Here is a 14,071-nt window from a genome sequence, read left to right as displayed (position 1 = left end):
TTAAAAGTCTTCTTGTAAAAAAACTGAATGCTTTTTCATTGTTCTCAGATCCAAGGGTTTGGGTCTGTAGTCACCTATGCAAATTGGTGAGGCTTTTTATCCAACATTTCCCAGGAAAGGGGGGGTGCAAGTGTTGGGAGGATTGTTCATTGTTCTTAAGATCCAAGGGTCTGGGTCTGTAGTCACCTAGGCAAATTGGTGAGGCTTTTTACCAAACCTTGTCCAGGAAGTGGGGTGCAGGGTTTTGGGAAGTATTTTGGGGCGAAAGACGCGTCCAAACAGCTCTTCCCCAGTAACCAGTATTAGTTGGTGGTGGTAGCGGCCAGTCCAAGGACAACGGGGGGGAATATTTTGTACCTTGGGGAAGTTTTGACCTAAGCTGGTAAAGATAAGCTTAGGAGGTTTTTTCATGCAGGTCCCCACATCTGTACCCTAGAGTTCAGAGTGGGGGAGGAACCTTGACACCCCCCGAGACTGCAGGAACAGCAGCATCCAGTCACAGCGCACACGGTTTGCTAACTGCAGTGGCAGTTGAAGTTGCAAGTCTGGTTTTGCTTTACTGGCTCTGGGAGCCCAGTGCTACAGGGTGCACGATGTCTGCATAGGAACAGCAGGACACCTGCTCCAGAGTGTGAACTGCTCTTCCGGGCACTCAGTGAGGATGCAAATACACTGGCCCAAAGGCTTGGGCCTGCACCAATTCTGGCTACCCTGGTTCTTACTCTTGTAACATCTTGGGGTGAGTTCCTCCAAGTGTTGCCTCCCCAAACAATCAAATGAATAGCTGTGCACAGGGACAGGCGCTCTTCCATTATCCGTGGAAAGTCTGCAATGGTGTTACTGCCTCCAGAGCACCAGGCCCCTTTCTCCCACCAGGTACTCCTACTGCACGGAAGGAGCCAGAGTATGATCTTGGTATAATCTGTTTATTCAGACCCTGTACCCAGGTCCTGTTTCCCTGGAGAGTGGTAGGAACAAAGCAGTGCAGGCAGCTCCCTTACACAGAAATTTCAGGTAAGGTACCCCGGCCCTGTTCCACAAAGCAGCTATTCTGCACCTCTGCCGCTGCCTAGAGCTCATAGCCAGCTCTCTGCAAAGTGCTCAGCACAGCACCTTGTCCCACCCAGCTCCTGTAGGCTTCTCCTGGGAAAGCCCTTCAGCACCACGCCTCCTAGGAGCAGATGGTTTGTCAGATGGCCCTGTAAGTCAGTCCTCCACCCCACCCCCGTGCATCCAGGTGCTTTGCATCACAAGTCTCAGCTTCCCCTTCTGTTAGACTGAAGGGGAGTGCTGAAGCCCATCCATTCACTTTAACTCAGGCTGCCATCATCTCTGCATCAATGACCCCCTCAGGTCCTTTCAACAGGGAAGGGTATGTCTACGCTGCCAGCTTAGCCTGTGTTCTTACATGGGTTTTAGCCTAGCATCCCCACACAACCCTTAAAAAACATGCTTGCTTGCCTAGCTGGGGTTATTATTTATATTATGGTAGCGTCCAGGAGCCCCACTGGTGGACCAGGCCCCCATCGTGCTAGGTGCTGTACAAAAGATGGTCGCTTCCCCAGAGTTTACACTGGGTTAAAGCTGTGCTCCAACCGCCTCACTGTCCAGCGAGGATGCAGCAACACATGTGTAGCTGAGCTGGGGTTTAGATAATCCCTGCCGGTTTATGTACATCCTTCATTCCATGCAGCCTGCTCCATGTTCTGGGCAGTCAGAGAAGTTGCCCACCAGTAGGATGCTAGCTGGGTTAACCTCTGGTGTGCATATAGCAGGGAGCCTGAGTTTGGGAGAAGCACCCAAAACATTCCCTTGTATGAGAAGCTCTTGCAGAGGCTGGTGAGGTGGGGATCCAGCAGATGGCTGTGCAGAGCAAAGGCGCACATTACAAACCTAATGACCATCTCCCACGAGGCAAAAGTTGGCACCTGACAACTACCTGCCCTTACTACAGGGCTGTCAACTGAGCACCCATCCCAGCCTCAAGCGCAGAGCCCACAGTCCTCACAGGCTTTTGAGTTTTAGGGTTTTTGCCTGGGGCAGATAGAGGAGATCCCAGCAGAAGGGGGGTGGAGTCACAGGAACAGACTGGCCTGGCATGGCCAGCTCCTCACACAGGTCTGCTTCCTTATGCAGGAGTTCTGGAGCCATTGCTGGTCTCCCCAGGTCTGCAAGATGATGTGACCCCATCACACTGTGCTAGCCATCCTGCATCAGAAGCCCTGGGCTACATATAGGCAATGCATAGCAACTGCAGCATGCAAAAGGTGTCATCAGTCTGCCATGAATTAACTCCCCTCCAAGACCCACTGCTGCCATCTGTGGGTCAGCAACTTGTGCTAAAATGACAACTTGTCTGTTGTCATTAGCCCCTCCATCTGTATTCTGTAATAACAGTGAAGCCACTAGCAGGAACAGCTCTTCCAACCGTGCTGGATCCATGGCATGGCACGGCACCAGCTGGAGCGGGCAGAAGTAAGAATTGTGCAGGGCCTGAAGTGCCGTAGCTACAGGTGTTGCTGGCTAAGAACACTTCCACCACAAAGGGGTCTGGGAAAGACAGACAAGCTCTTCCACAATACACCACAAACCAATTCCTAGAGTGGCTCCAGCACCCTGGCATACCCCCTCAGAAATCCTAGCGCCGAACCCCTGCCATTGCCATGTGACTGTGAACATGGCTATATGGGTCTGGGTCGTGTGGGGCTCTGCAGGGTGGACACTCACAGACAAGCCTGGCAAGCAGGAATTCACAGGCACGGGAGTCCAGACACGCCTACACTCTGCCATGTGGTCACCCCCAAAGTGACCAGGCACTGCTGGGGGGTTCAAGCCCTGAGATTCCTCAGGGGAACAAAGCAAAGGCCGGCCCTCCTCATCGATATTGGGCTAAGTTTTAATACAGTTAACTCAGGTGATTGGCACTGGGGTCTGGGCACCCTGGTTAGCCTAGCCCAGGTGTGAATGTCCCTACTGCAAGCCCTATCTGCATTACTGTGTCTACACTTCCCTGTGCATGTCCGGTCTGGGCGCAGATCCTGTAGTTCTTTGTTTTGAGATGCTGTACAATTCCTTCCCAGTCAATGATGGAAGAATCTGTCTGTCCTTCGGGATGCATTGTGGGAAAGCACTGGAGGACTATGAGCACTGAGGGGACTCTGCCTGTGTCCTCACTGCAACATGGGTGAGTTTTAGCCTGAGTTTAACAACAGTCTGAGCTCTAACCTATACCCCGAGCTGTGTAAACTAGCCTGGGATTAAAGCACCCTGAATCATGGGTCAGAAGACTTTCTGTGTGGGTAGTAGGGGATTGGGCTAAAACCCAGAGGAAAGCCTGGGTTAACTGTGCAGCAAAGACAAACCCACATTGTGTGTGACAGGGTAATAGGAGTTGGGTTTTGAGGCCTGATTTCCCTCGGGCTCTGTAGAACCATTTTCTGTTCCTACACTTCAAATATTCCTGGTGAACACCTGCAGCGGAGCTTTCAGCCAAGATGGCCTCACTCATCCACAGCTGCAGCTCTGACGTGGATTCTCTGGTGCCGGGTGAGAGCTGACTTGTTGCTGAAGCTCTTCCCACACTTGGCGCAGAGGAAGGGCCGTTCCCCGGTGTGGGAGCGCTCGTGAATGGTGAGGTAAGCCAGGTACTTGAAGCTCTTCCCGCACTCGGCACAGGGGTAGGGCTTCTCCTGTGTGTGAGTCCTCTGGTGCACTGTCAGGGTGGAGAGCTGGCTGAAGTGTTTCCCGCACTCAGCGCAGGGGTAGGGCCGCTCACCCGTGTGGGAGTGCTGGTGCTTGGTCAGGTCCGCGGGGCTGGTGAAGGTTTTCCCGCACTCAGCACAGGAGAAGGGTCTCTCCCCTGTGTGCAGTCGCTGGTGTGTGGTCAGAGCGCAGAGGTAGCCGAAGCGTTTTCCACACTTCCCGCAGGGGTAGGGCCGCTTGCCTGTGTGGATTCTCTGGTGCTTGCTCAGCCCTGTCCTGGTGGTGAAGGTCTTGCCACACTCCACACAGGGGAAGGGTCTCTGCCCTGTGTGGGCTCTCCGGTGCCTCACAAGCGTAGAGAGGTGGCCAAAGCGTCTCCCGCACTCAGTGCATGGGTAGGGCCTCTCCTGCGTGTGAGTCCTGTGGTGCATCTTCAGGTTGGAGAGCCGGTTGAAGCGCTTCCCGCACTCGGTGCAGGGGTAGGGCCGCTCGCTCATGTGGGAGCGCTGGTGCTTGCTGAGGTCCGAGGAGCTGGTGAGTTTTCCCGCACTCGTCACAGGGGAACAAGCCCTCCCCTGTGTGGGTTCTCTGGTGCGTAGTCAGCGTGCAGAGATAGCCAAACAGTTTCCCGCACTCTCCACACGAGTAGGGCTTCTCGCGCGTGTGGCTTCTCTGGTGGGTTTTGAGATGCGCTGGACAGCTGAATTTCTTCCCACATTCGGCGCAGGGATAACGTCTCTCTTTCTCATGGACCTTGCCATGAGCCATGAGCTCCTGCTTTTCCCTGAAGCTTTCCCCACAGTCTCGACATCTATGGTATTGCTCTTGGTGAAGGTCCCCTGTGGTCTGAGGTCTCCCCTGCGGAAGGAGCTGGGTTAGTGTCCTGAATCTGCTGCATTGTTCCTCTGGGAGGCCTAGCTCCTTCCCTGCTGGGATCTTCTTCTGCCTCTTGCAGGCTCCTCCCTGCTCAGGTGTGTGGGTAATGCTCTCCCCTGATCCACTCTGTGATACGCTGGGGGGCAGCACCATTTCAGGCCCTTCATTGCGAGGCTTCTCTTCAGCCTGGCTCAGGATTCCAGCACCTGCTGGATGGAAGAGAATCCAGAGATTATTTCATCTCTCATATGTCCAACGGTGGGAGTGACTGCACAGCCCTTCATGGGAGAGACCCCCAGGAGGAGCCCCTCTGTCCGCTGCATATTAATAGGGGGCTATGGAGGGGCACAACCAGGAAGCCCTGTGTCTCTGTCTCCTTCCTCTTCCCCCAGTGCCCACAATAACTTTTCTCTGCCAGTCCCATCACTTCCCCTCCAAACTCCCTCTGCCCCCTCTCTGTCCCATCTCTTTAGCTCTTCTCCCACCCACAGACTCCTTATCCCTGGCCCTCTCCTTTTCTTGGCTCCCATTTACGTGAGGGATCACCTCTCTCGGTGCTACACTGCCACAGCTGAGATCAGCAGAGGTGCTTGAGTTGGATCCTCTGTGGGAGGAAGCTGCTGGCAGGAGATTCTCTGGAAGGAGTCCAAATGTTGGATCTCGCTCCTCCACTTGGTCCATCAGAGCCCAGATGTGTTAGCATGCTGCAAAGCCCATCTCTTTATCTTCTCACTAAGGCTGTGAGAAGGGGGCGGGCTGAGATGGATGTATTTACTGTGGGTGTTTTTAAGGTATAGGATATGCACTCAGAGCACGCTGAGTTGGGTTATAAAATTTGAAAATAGTGCTACTCATAAATCCTGCTCTCCAGTCAGGCCCCAATTCTTTCATTCTTCTGCAGATCAATCTTCTTGTAAATTGCACTAACCAATCTCTTTGGAGCCCCTGCCATACTAGACAGGGCTGCTGTCCAGGCTATTTTTAGGCAGTGATCATGCTCCCCACCCATATCCACTTCCACATTAGAGATGACCGAACAACAGAAAGATATCTTTGCAAACAACTTTAAAGTTTCAAAGTTGTTTTGTTCCCTGGGGTCAAAATGGACCATTTTGGGGGGGTTACATAAGAATGGCCCTACTGGGTCAGACCAATGGTCCATCTAGCCCAGTATCCTGTCTTCCAACAGTGGCCAATGCCAAGTGCTTCAGAGGGAATGAACAGACCAGGCAATCATCGAGTGATCCGTCCCCTGTCGTCCACTTCCAGCTTCTGGCAAACAGAGGTTTAGGGACACCCAGAGAGAGCATGGAGCTGCGTCCCTGACCATCTTGGCTACTAGTTATTGGTGGACCTATCCTCTAGGAACTTATCTAATCCTTTTTTGAAACTTGTTACAGTTTTGGCTTGAGTTGGTGTCAGGGTTCCCTCCCCACTCTGAACTCTGGGGTACAGATGTGGGGACCCACATGAAAGACCCCCTAAGCTTATTTCTACCAGCTTATGTTAAAAACTTCCCCAAGGTACAAATTCTTCCTTGTCCTTGGACTGTATTGCTGCCACCACCAAGTGAGTTAGACAAAGATTCAGGAAAAGGACCACTTGGAGTTCCTGATTCCCCAAAATATCCCCCCAAGCCCCTTCACCCCCTTTCCTGGGGAGGCTTGAGAATAATATACCAACCAAATAGGTAAACAAGGTGAGCACAGACCAGACCCTTGGGCTTTTAGGACACTAAAAACCAATCAGGTTCTTAAAAGCAGAACTTTATTATAAAAAAGTAAAAGAAACACCTCTGTAAAATCAGGATGGAAGGTAATTTTACAGGGTAATAAGATTTAAAACACAGAGGATTCCCCTCTAGGCAAAACTTCAAAGTTATAAAAAACAGGAACAAACCTCCCCCTTAGCATAGGGAAAATTCACAAGCTAAAACAAAAGATAATCTAACACATTTCCTTGCTTTACTTACAATTTTTGTAATCTTAGATGTTTATTTCAGGTAGGGTTTTAGGAGAGGTTTTGTCCTGCCTGGTCCCGCTCTCTGTCCCGAGAGAGCACACAAAGAGAGCACAAACAAAACCTCCCCCCGCAGATTTGAAAGGATCTTCTTCCCTTATTGGTCCTTTTGGTCAGGTGCCAACCAGTTTATTTGAGCTTTTTAACCCCTTACAGGTAAAGGAGGGATTGTATGTTATCCTTAGTTGTATGTTTATGACAGTTGGGTTTCTGACTTTAAATACAAATATTTTATGAAAATCATAACAAATATTTTATTTATGTAGAAGTAGGTTTTACGTGATGGAAATTTAGCTCAAGAGACTGATTTTAAATAGGCACAAAAATGGCAAATGTCAGCAACATTCACAAAAAGTTTCAATTCAGAAAAAGTTATTTTTCACCAAAAAAAGAACTTGTGTTAGAGCAGCCTCTTTAGAGATACCAGCTATTCTGTGTGCGCTATTCTGCAGACCTACCCCTCAGCAAGAGCCTAGGGAATGGACCACAGGACTCTGTGTTACGCCACAGGGAGCTGGAGCAAGAATCTGGACAGGTGTCGCCGCTCAGAGTCAGTTTGCTGAGCTGAGGATGTCACAGCTGGGCAGCACAGCACTGCCCTCTGCGGTGCTGGGTTTCATTCTGCAGGTGGTATCTCACTCTTGCGTATATCACACCACTGCCCTCAGACATTCCCTGAACCCAGAGAATGGCACTGAGCCTGAGAGGGGATGGATTCCATTTCCTGTACTCCCCGACCAGAGATCCCAAGTCCCAGGGACGAGAAGACACAGAGAACCGTCTGACCGGGTGTGAGTGAATGGCAAGGATTAGGGGCTGGACAGTTAAGGAGTGGCCATTCAGACCAGACACCCCCCTTGCTACTAAGGCACCAGAGCCAGGGATGATAGACTGTGACTCTGATAAAGCTAATAAAGAAGCCATCCTGGCCCACTTTGCTGTGTGTGAGGGAAGCTACAGGCAAAGGCTCAAGCCCCTAAAGACACCCCCTTGCCAGAGACTGACAATAAACTGAAGTGATTGTGCAGATGCTCGATGAAGCCAGGTGAACAGCATAAAGAAGCAGCTGGAGAACTACCACCTGTGCATGCTGAGACTGCAGGAGCCCGTGTCAGGAAAGGAGCATCCACCACCCAGGTAGGCGAGCAGCAGTAAGGCTGGCAGAGCAGAACCTCTAGACTTGCAGAAGCGGTGATGTAAAGCCAAAGACTGATGGGGGATATGCTGCGCCTCAGGAGAATGTAAAACATCTGGGGAAAAGCTGCCAAACCCAGGGCCCAGAGAGGTCACCTGCTTTGCTGGCAGCACCCTGGCCACTCAGGCCCTGGCTGGCACCACATGTAAACAAGACATAATTAGGGCTGGGTCCATCCCGCCTTGTAAGTGATGGTAAAAGTGCAACTGGCAGAGGGGTACGAGTTGAACACAATCGGAGTAGGGTCAGGGATGCTGGTCACAGGCAGGATGGTATCTAACGCTGGCTAAGAGATCATTCTTGGTCTGGACTCCCCAACTTTCCTGCCTTGGTTCAGCCAGCGGGGAGCTGTAAGGTGGCTAACAGGTCTCTGGTTGACAACAGGATGGGATCTTGGGCTGAGAGGGGCCACTAGGCCTTGGGAGTGACATGAGCGGGGAAGGAAATCCTGTCAGAGCTGCCAGCAATGGGGAGGAAAATGAGGAAGTTTCTGTGTTAGACCCAGCAAGCCAGGATATTGGGCCTGTAGGAAGTGGGAGGTTCCAGAGAGGCCCCAGCCCCAGAATCCCTCTTCCAAACATCAGTGGCAGCAGCTGGAGCGAAGGTGGAGGGGACATCTCAGTATGAAGGTGACCAGTGTATCAAGGGAACAACACCCTCTCCCTGGAGGATTCACAGGGAAAATGCTGGCCATGCCCAAGAGTTGCAGGGATGATGGCCTCTCACCTTGGGCACTAGCCCATGGGCCTGGTATCCGAGGCAAAAGAAAACTTATGCCTGAGTTGGGCAGAGATCTCCTTGGCCCAGCACAGCCCAGGCTGACCCATTGCCAGATGTGTATGGACAGGCTGTTTCCTGCCCTGTTCACAAGGGCCAACTCTTTTGCAGCCCCTTCCGATTGTTTCCATTCCTCCCCAGTGGAGAGCAGTGGATGCAGCAAAACCATCACACCAGAGTCCGGGCACCGCTCTAGCCTTGGGATCAGGAACTTTGTTACCATGTACCCCCAAGACATTCCCAGAGAGGGATACATATCGAGGAAGAGCAGCAGCAAGTGCTGAAATGGGCTGGGTGGGTATCCAGGCCAAGGCGGGTATCCAGGCCAAGGCGGGGAGAACCCACTCATTGGACATAACAGCCCTGGAAAGGTGAAAATTCCTGCCCGACAGCATCTGCACAGAGCCCTGAGTCAGGTTAGGCAGCAGGAAACACAGAGCCCTCTGCATTAGAGCTCCCACCATTGCTACCCCGCAGGGGCTGCCCTGGGGATGGATCACAGCTCTAGGGATTTCCTCTCGAGTCCCAGGCCACAGGCACCCCAGTAAGAGTCTACTGCCTCAGGCCTTCCTGCAGAGGATTCTAGGGCCTCTCTGCAACGGAGATTGTCATGGTCTGAATCCTCTGCATCCCTCCCCAGCTGAGAGGGACCTGACCCCAGGCCTCAGGAAATGGATGAGGGTGGGGAAGGGCACCCGCTGGGTAACGCCACTGAAAAGGACACCACAAGGAGAGTTCGCTGCTGCTGGGCTATGGGGCCACCTAGCTCCCACAGTCCTATCCCCACTGCCTGAGCCACTTGTCACCTAGCAGACCCACTGGCCACCCCAACCCCACACACTGCCTCTCTTGTTTTCCAGGCAGCAATCCTGCTGGGGAGCCCCCCCCCCCCCCGGGTCTGAACCAGCCACTCCCCTGTTCTCCACACACACACTCAGCCTGAGGGATTCCCTTCCACGTTGTTCCCTCAGTGCTCCCGGGAAGATCTGCCCCAAGCCCCTTCACAAGCTGGTTACCCATTTCTTGTCCAACTTTGGGCTCCTTTTCAGGGGCGCTTGGCAGCTCGTAATTCCTCAGTGCTGTCTCCTCCGAGGTTCCCCATGCGGGATGGGGCTGTGGTGGCTCCAGCTGGGTGTTCTGAGATTCCCATAATACTTCAGGGGCATCCATCTCCTCTGGGGTCACGTCCCCAACCTTCACATGCACTGTGACCTGGGAACCAACCACATGGGTCACCGGGCAGTCAGGGGCTGGGGGGACGTTGGGGGATGTATGGATGGGGGGCAGAGTCAGCTCTGACCATTCCAGAGCCAAATGCAGTGGGAAAGAGCAGGAGACAGAGACCACAATGAAGCACAGCCAGGCCCCTCCCTGCCCCCAGCTCATCCCACCCACCTGTAACCCCAGCTCCCTGCCCCCCAGCACAGCAAGGCCCCTCCGTGCCCCCCAGCTCATCCCCCCACCTGTAACCCCACCTCCCTGCCCCCCAGCACAGCTAGGCCCCTCCCTGCCCCCCAGCTCATGCCCCCACCTGTAACCCCAGCTCCCTGCCCCCCAGCACAGCTAGGCCCCTCCCTGAACCCCAGCTCATCCCCCCCACCCATAACCCCAGCTCCCTGCCCCCCAGCACAGCTAGACCCCTCCCTACCCCCCCACCAGTAACCCCAGCTCCCTGCCCCCCAGAACAGCTAGGCTCCTCCCTGCCCCCCAGCTCATGCCCCCCCACCTGTAACCCCAGCTCCCTGCCCCCGGCACAGCTAGGCCGCTCCCTGCCCCCCAGCTCATCCCCCCCACCTGTAACCCCAGCTCCCTGCCCCCCCAGCACAGCTAGGCCCCTCCCTGCCCCCCCTACCAGTAATCCCAGCTCCCTGCCCCCCAGCACAGCTAGGCCCGTAGCTCTGCCCCCACCTGTAATCCCAGCTCCCTGCCCCCTAGCACGCCAGGCCCCAGCTCCCCGCCCGGCCGCAGGGGAACTCGGGAGCCCCGTTCCCCCACACAAAGCTTCTGCCCCGGCCAGCACAGGGTTAATCTCTGCGCGCGGGGATTGGCGGCGATCGCTGCCAGTCAGGTTTGGCCCCGCCCTCTGCCCCTCAGAGCCCGTCTCCAGGGCAGGAGAGCTCAGACCACGTGGGTGGGCGTCGGGCCCGGGAGAGGCTCAGTCCGGCCCTGGGGCGGAGTCTGCCCCTGGCGCCCACCATCCTCCCCCCGGAGTCCCGGGTCCGGCAGGGGGCGCTGCAGAGGGGCCCTGAAGCCTTGGGCTGGGGCTGCGTGTAGAGAGCAGGGCGGGGAGCAGGAGGAACCGGGCTGCGGGGTCAGTGCAGGGAGTTGGGGCTGGTGGAATAGGTAGGAGGCCTGTCTGTGCTGGGGGGCAGGGAGCTGGGTTTTGGGTTGGGGGCAGGGGATCAGGAGCCCTCTGGGCTGGGGGCAAGGAGGGGCCTGTCTGGGGGCAGGGAAGCTCAGGAGTGGCTGGGAATCTCTTCCCCCCCCCCACCCCTTTGTGGGAGCTGTTTGGGTTGTTGCTGGAGGGGACCCAGCTCACCTGCTCGCGGGAGGGCGGTGATTTTTCTGTTTTCGTGACATGGACGTTGGCCGTGTTGACTCTTGTAGGAGTCAGGAGCCCTGGCAGTGTTGCTGGAACAATTTGTATAGTGGGGGTGCTGAGAGCCATTCAACCACACTGTAAACTCTGGATACGATGGAAATTGCTTCAAGCTGGGAGTAGGGGAGCAGCACCCCTAGTTCCAGCACCTATGAGCCCTGCACCCCAAGGCCTGCTCTGCACTGAGATGTGAAGCCCCATAGCGGCTAGCCAGCAAAGGGAACTGTGTTACAATAAGCTGTCCTGTTGAAAAGGACTGGTCTGGCTACTGCTCTCCACATGCTCAGGGCCTTTGGGGTGCTTACTTGGGCTCTGGGGGTAAGGCCATACTGCAGTTCTGAGCAAACGTCCTAGCCGGGACAGACAGTGCAGCTCCAGCTAGCGCCCTACAAACAGCAGTGTGGACACAGCGGCATGGGCTAGCCGTCCGAGCTCAGCCCCAGGAGCTGGGCGGGCTTGGATTCTGGCAGCTGGCCGGTGCCCTAAAGTCCATGCTGCTGTTTGTAGCTTGAGCAGAGAAAGCATGAGTTGGGCTGGGAGGCTTGCTGCCAGCTGCACTGTAGAAATACCCTGTCTCCTTCAGAGCTGGCCATAGCTGGGGCAGGAAGTGGAGGGGAGAGATTCAGCTCCGTCCTGTGAGAGTTAGAGCCCAGAGCTGGGAGGGAACTTTGCATTGGGGTCTGCACCACTGGCAGCTCCAAGCTCTCCGAACTCATGAATCAGGCCCCACCCCCAAACTACAGGAGTGGCTTAAAATTCATAGAGTTTCTAAAGAGTGATACATTCGGGTTCTTTGTATTTCTCTTCTATTTTCTGAAACTTTCAGCTGCACTCAGGGCATATCTTCCAGCTTTTCTCTGTGAGCAGGAGGGCTATTGCTATAAGGGGTGGGGGTGGAGGCAGCGACTCTGTTATACACCCCCGCCATTCCCCTGTCCCACCCCTTCCCCTTCTATGAATTTACCCTCCCCAGGGGTAAATCATGGCCCGGTGCTCCCTGCACCCACTCTCTGCAATGCTCTAGAGGAGGCTCCAAGCATAGAGAATCTAGGGCCCATTGGATGGAAGGTGGGACACTGACCCCAAAGCAGAGGCACAGCATGGCAGTTTCTGCCCTGTGCACTTAGCATCATCTAACCAGATGGGGTCAGATCCTTCTCCAAAGTGAGCCACGCCTGGTGCTGATAACGCTGTCCCACAGCCCAGCTGCCTGCTTTCTACTTCCGCGTCATTTAAGTCACAGGTGTCATCCCACAGGTTATGTCACTCCAAGCCTGGCTTACCTTGTGCACAGGGCCCAGCCAAACTGATCTAGCCAACTGAAACCAACAGAAATGTCCACACGGTTTTGCACCAGTTTAACTAAAGTGGTTTTTAAGCTGATTTAATTTAAATCAGGGCAAATTTTATGTGTGGACAATGTCTATCCTGGCTCTTACAATGGTGCCCATCACCCTAATGTTCTGATCTTCCCAAGGAGAGAGCTCAGATGTGCTCTCAGGCAATCTCTGGGAATGTGTGTGTGCTGCAAACCAGGGGAAATGCAAACCTTGGGGCTCTTGTAGCAAAGGTGGGTGAGGCTGCAGCACACATCACAACAGCTGTTCTGTCTTGTGCTGCAGCACCAGGGAGGCTGCTGTAACATAGAGCGGCTCCCTATGTTATGCCAGGCCCCATTTCAGCCCCACAGGCAGTCCGGGATCAGAAGGGCACAGAGATGGCGGTGTTCCCTCTCAATTGTTTTGGGTTGTGCTTCCTGGAGATGCAGCATGAGAGTTCACCCCAGATTCCTCCCTTTTCTTCAGGACCAGGGGAGAATTACTTTCATCACAGAGCAGGCTGGAAAGGAAGGCTAGCCCAAGGGTTAGGATGTGAGCCTGGAATGTGGGAGACCTGGCTCTGCCACAGACAAGCTGTGTGACCTTGGTCAAATAGCTTCATCTTTCCTGGTCTCAGCTCCCCACCTCTGAGCTGGGGATGATAATAAAACCCTCCCCTTCCTCCCAGGGGTGCTTTGGGGACAGATTGTGAGGGACTCAGATACTATGGGGGCTGTAAAAGTGCCTGAGACAGAAACTCCAGTGTCCACAATAGGGCGAGCTGGATTGAGCCCCCTCATGGGGAAGTGGGGTTCATTGATGGGCAGGTGAAAAATGACATGAATCCTAAGGGGCTGGGAAGCTTGAGCCCAGCCTCCACTGTGCTTCCTGCCCTTTGGAAACGCAGCTCTGGCTGAACCCGTTTCTGATGCGCTTTGGCTGAGTGCAGCCAACTTTAAGGATTTTAAGACAAGCCTCATGATATTTGGTGGGTTTCTTAAAGCCCCAGCTACGGGGACCACGAGAATCTCAGAAACAAATTATAAGTCACATTCCAGCCCTCCCAGTTGAAGAGGAAAAGGTTGAAAAGATGAGTGGAGGGCACCCTAAAGGCTCAGGCACCAGGAGCTATGGGAAAGGAAGCCCAAATGTATTCCTTCAAAACACACCCCAGGGTTTTGAACCCAATCTGGTGATTACTGGATGCTTGAGTTTGTCAATGTTGAGCAGGGATGTGCTCAAGCTAGATCTGAGGCTGGCTGGCTGGAACACAGTGCATCCCTTGATTGGTGGGTTCAATGTTGGTCTCCAGCCTCTGTTTTTTATATGATCCAGCCCCAAGACTCCCGTGCTGCATTTCAGTGTCTGGGGGAGAGGGGCAGTGTTGTAGCTTCAGAGGGGTTTCTTTAGATCTAGCCCCCTGGCAGCATTTGTCTCTGATTTCTCTGCTCAGGAAATTGGGGTTTGAGCTTCCTGGGTTAGACACAGCTGCTGCTGGCTCCATTGTGAATGTGATCCTGGAGCCCTGGGGTCTGTGCCAGCGACAGGCCTTCATTAAAGTCACCTCTGTGCCCAGCTGGGATG

General features: G+C 54.2%; 1 protein-coding gene across 1 annotated transcript in view; it reads right to left on the bottom strand.

Moving 5' to 3' along the window:
* The window catches only part of LOC144279312 (uncharacterized), a 64,049-nt gene extending 53,480 nt beyond the window's left edge, over window positions 1-10,569 (bottom strand). The window contains 4 exon segments of the mRNA XM_077840785.1: window positions 3,505-4,242; window positions 4,244-4,787; window positions 9,586-9,781; window positions 10,478-10,569. Of these exon segments, the coding sequence (XP_077696911.1) occupies window positions 3,505-4,242; window positions 4,244-4,787; window positions 9,586-9,739 (1,436 nt within the window). The 5' untranslated portion in view covers window positions 9,740-9,781; window positions 10,478-10,569.
* Between the last annotated feature and the right edge of the window lie 3,502 nt (window positions 10,570-14,071).

Source organism: Eretmochelys imbricata, chromosome 23 (assembly GCF_965152235.1).
Source record: "Eretmochelys imbricata isolate rEreImb1 chromosome 23, rEreImb1.hap1, whole genome shotgun sequence".
In the NCBI taxonomy this organism is placed as follows: domain Eukaryota; kingdom Metazoa; phylum Chordata; order Testudines; family Cheloniidae; genus Eretmochelys; species Eretmochelys imbricata.
Note: the sequence above shows the minus strand (reverse complement) of the source record. Positions and strands in the feature narration are given on the sequence as shown.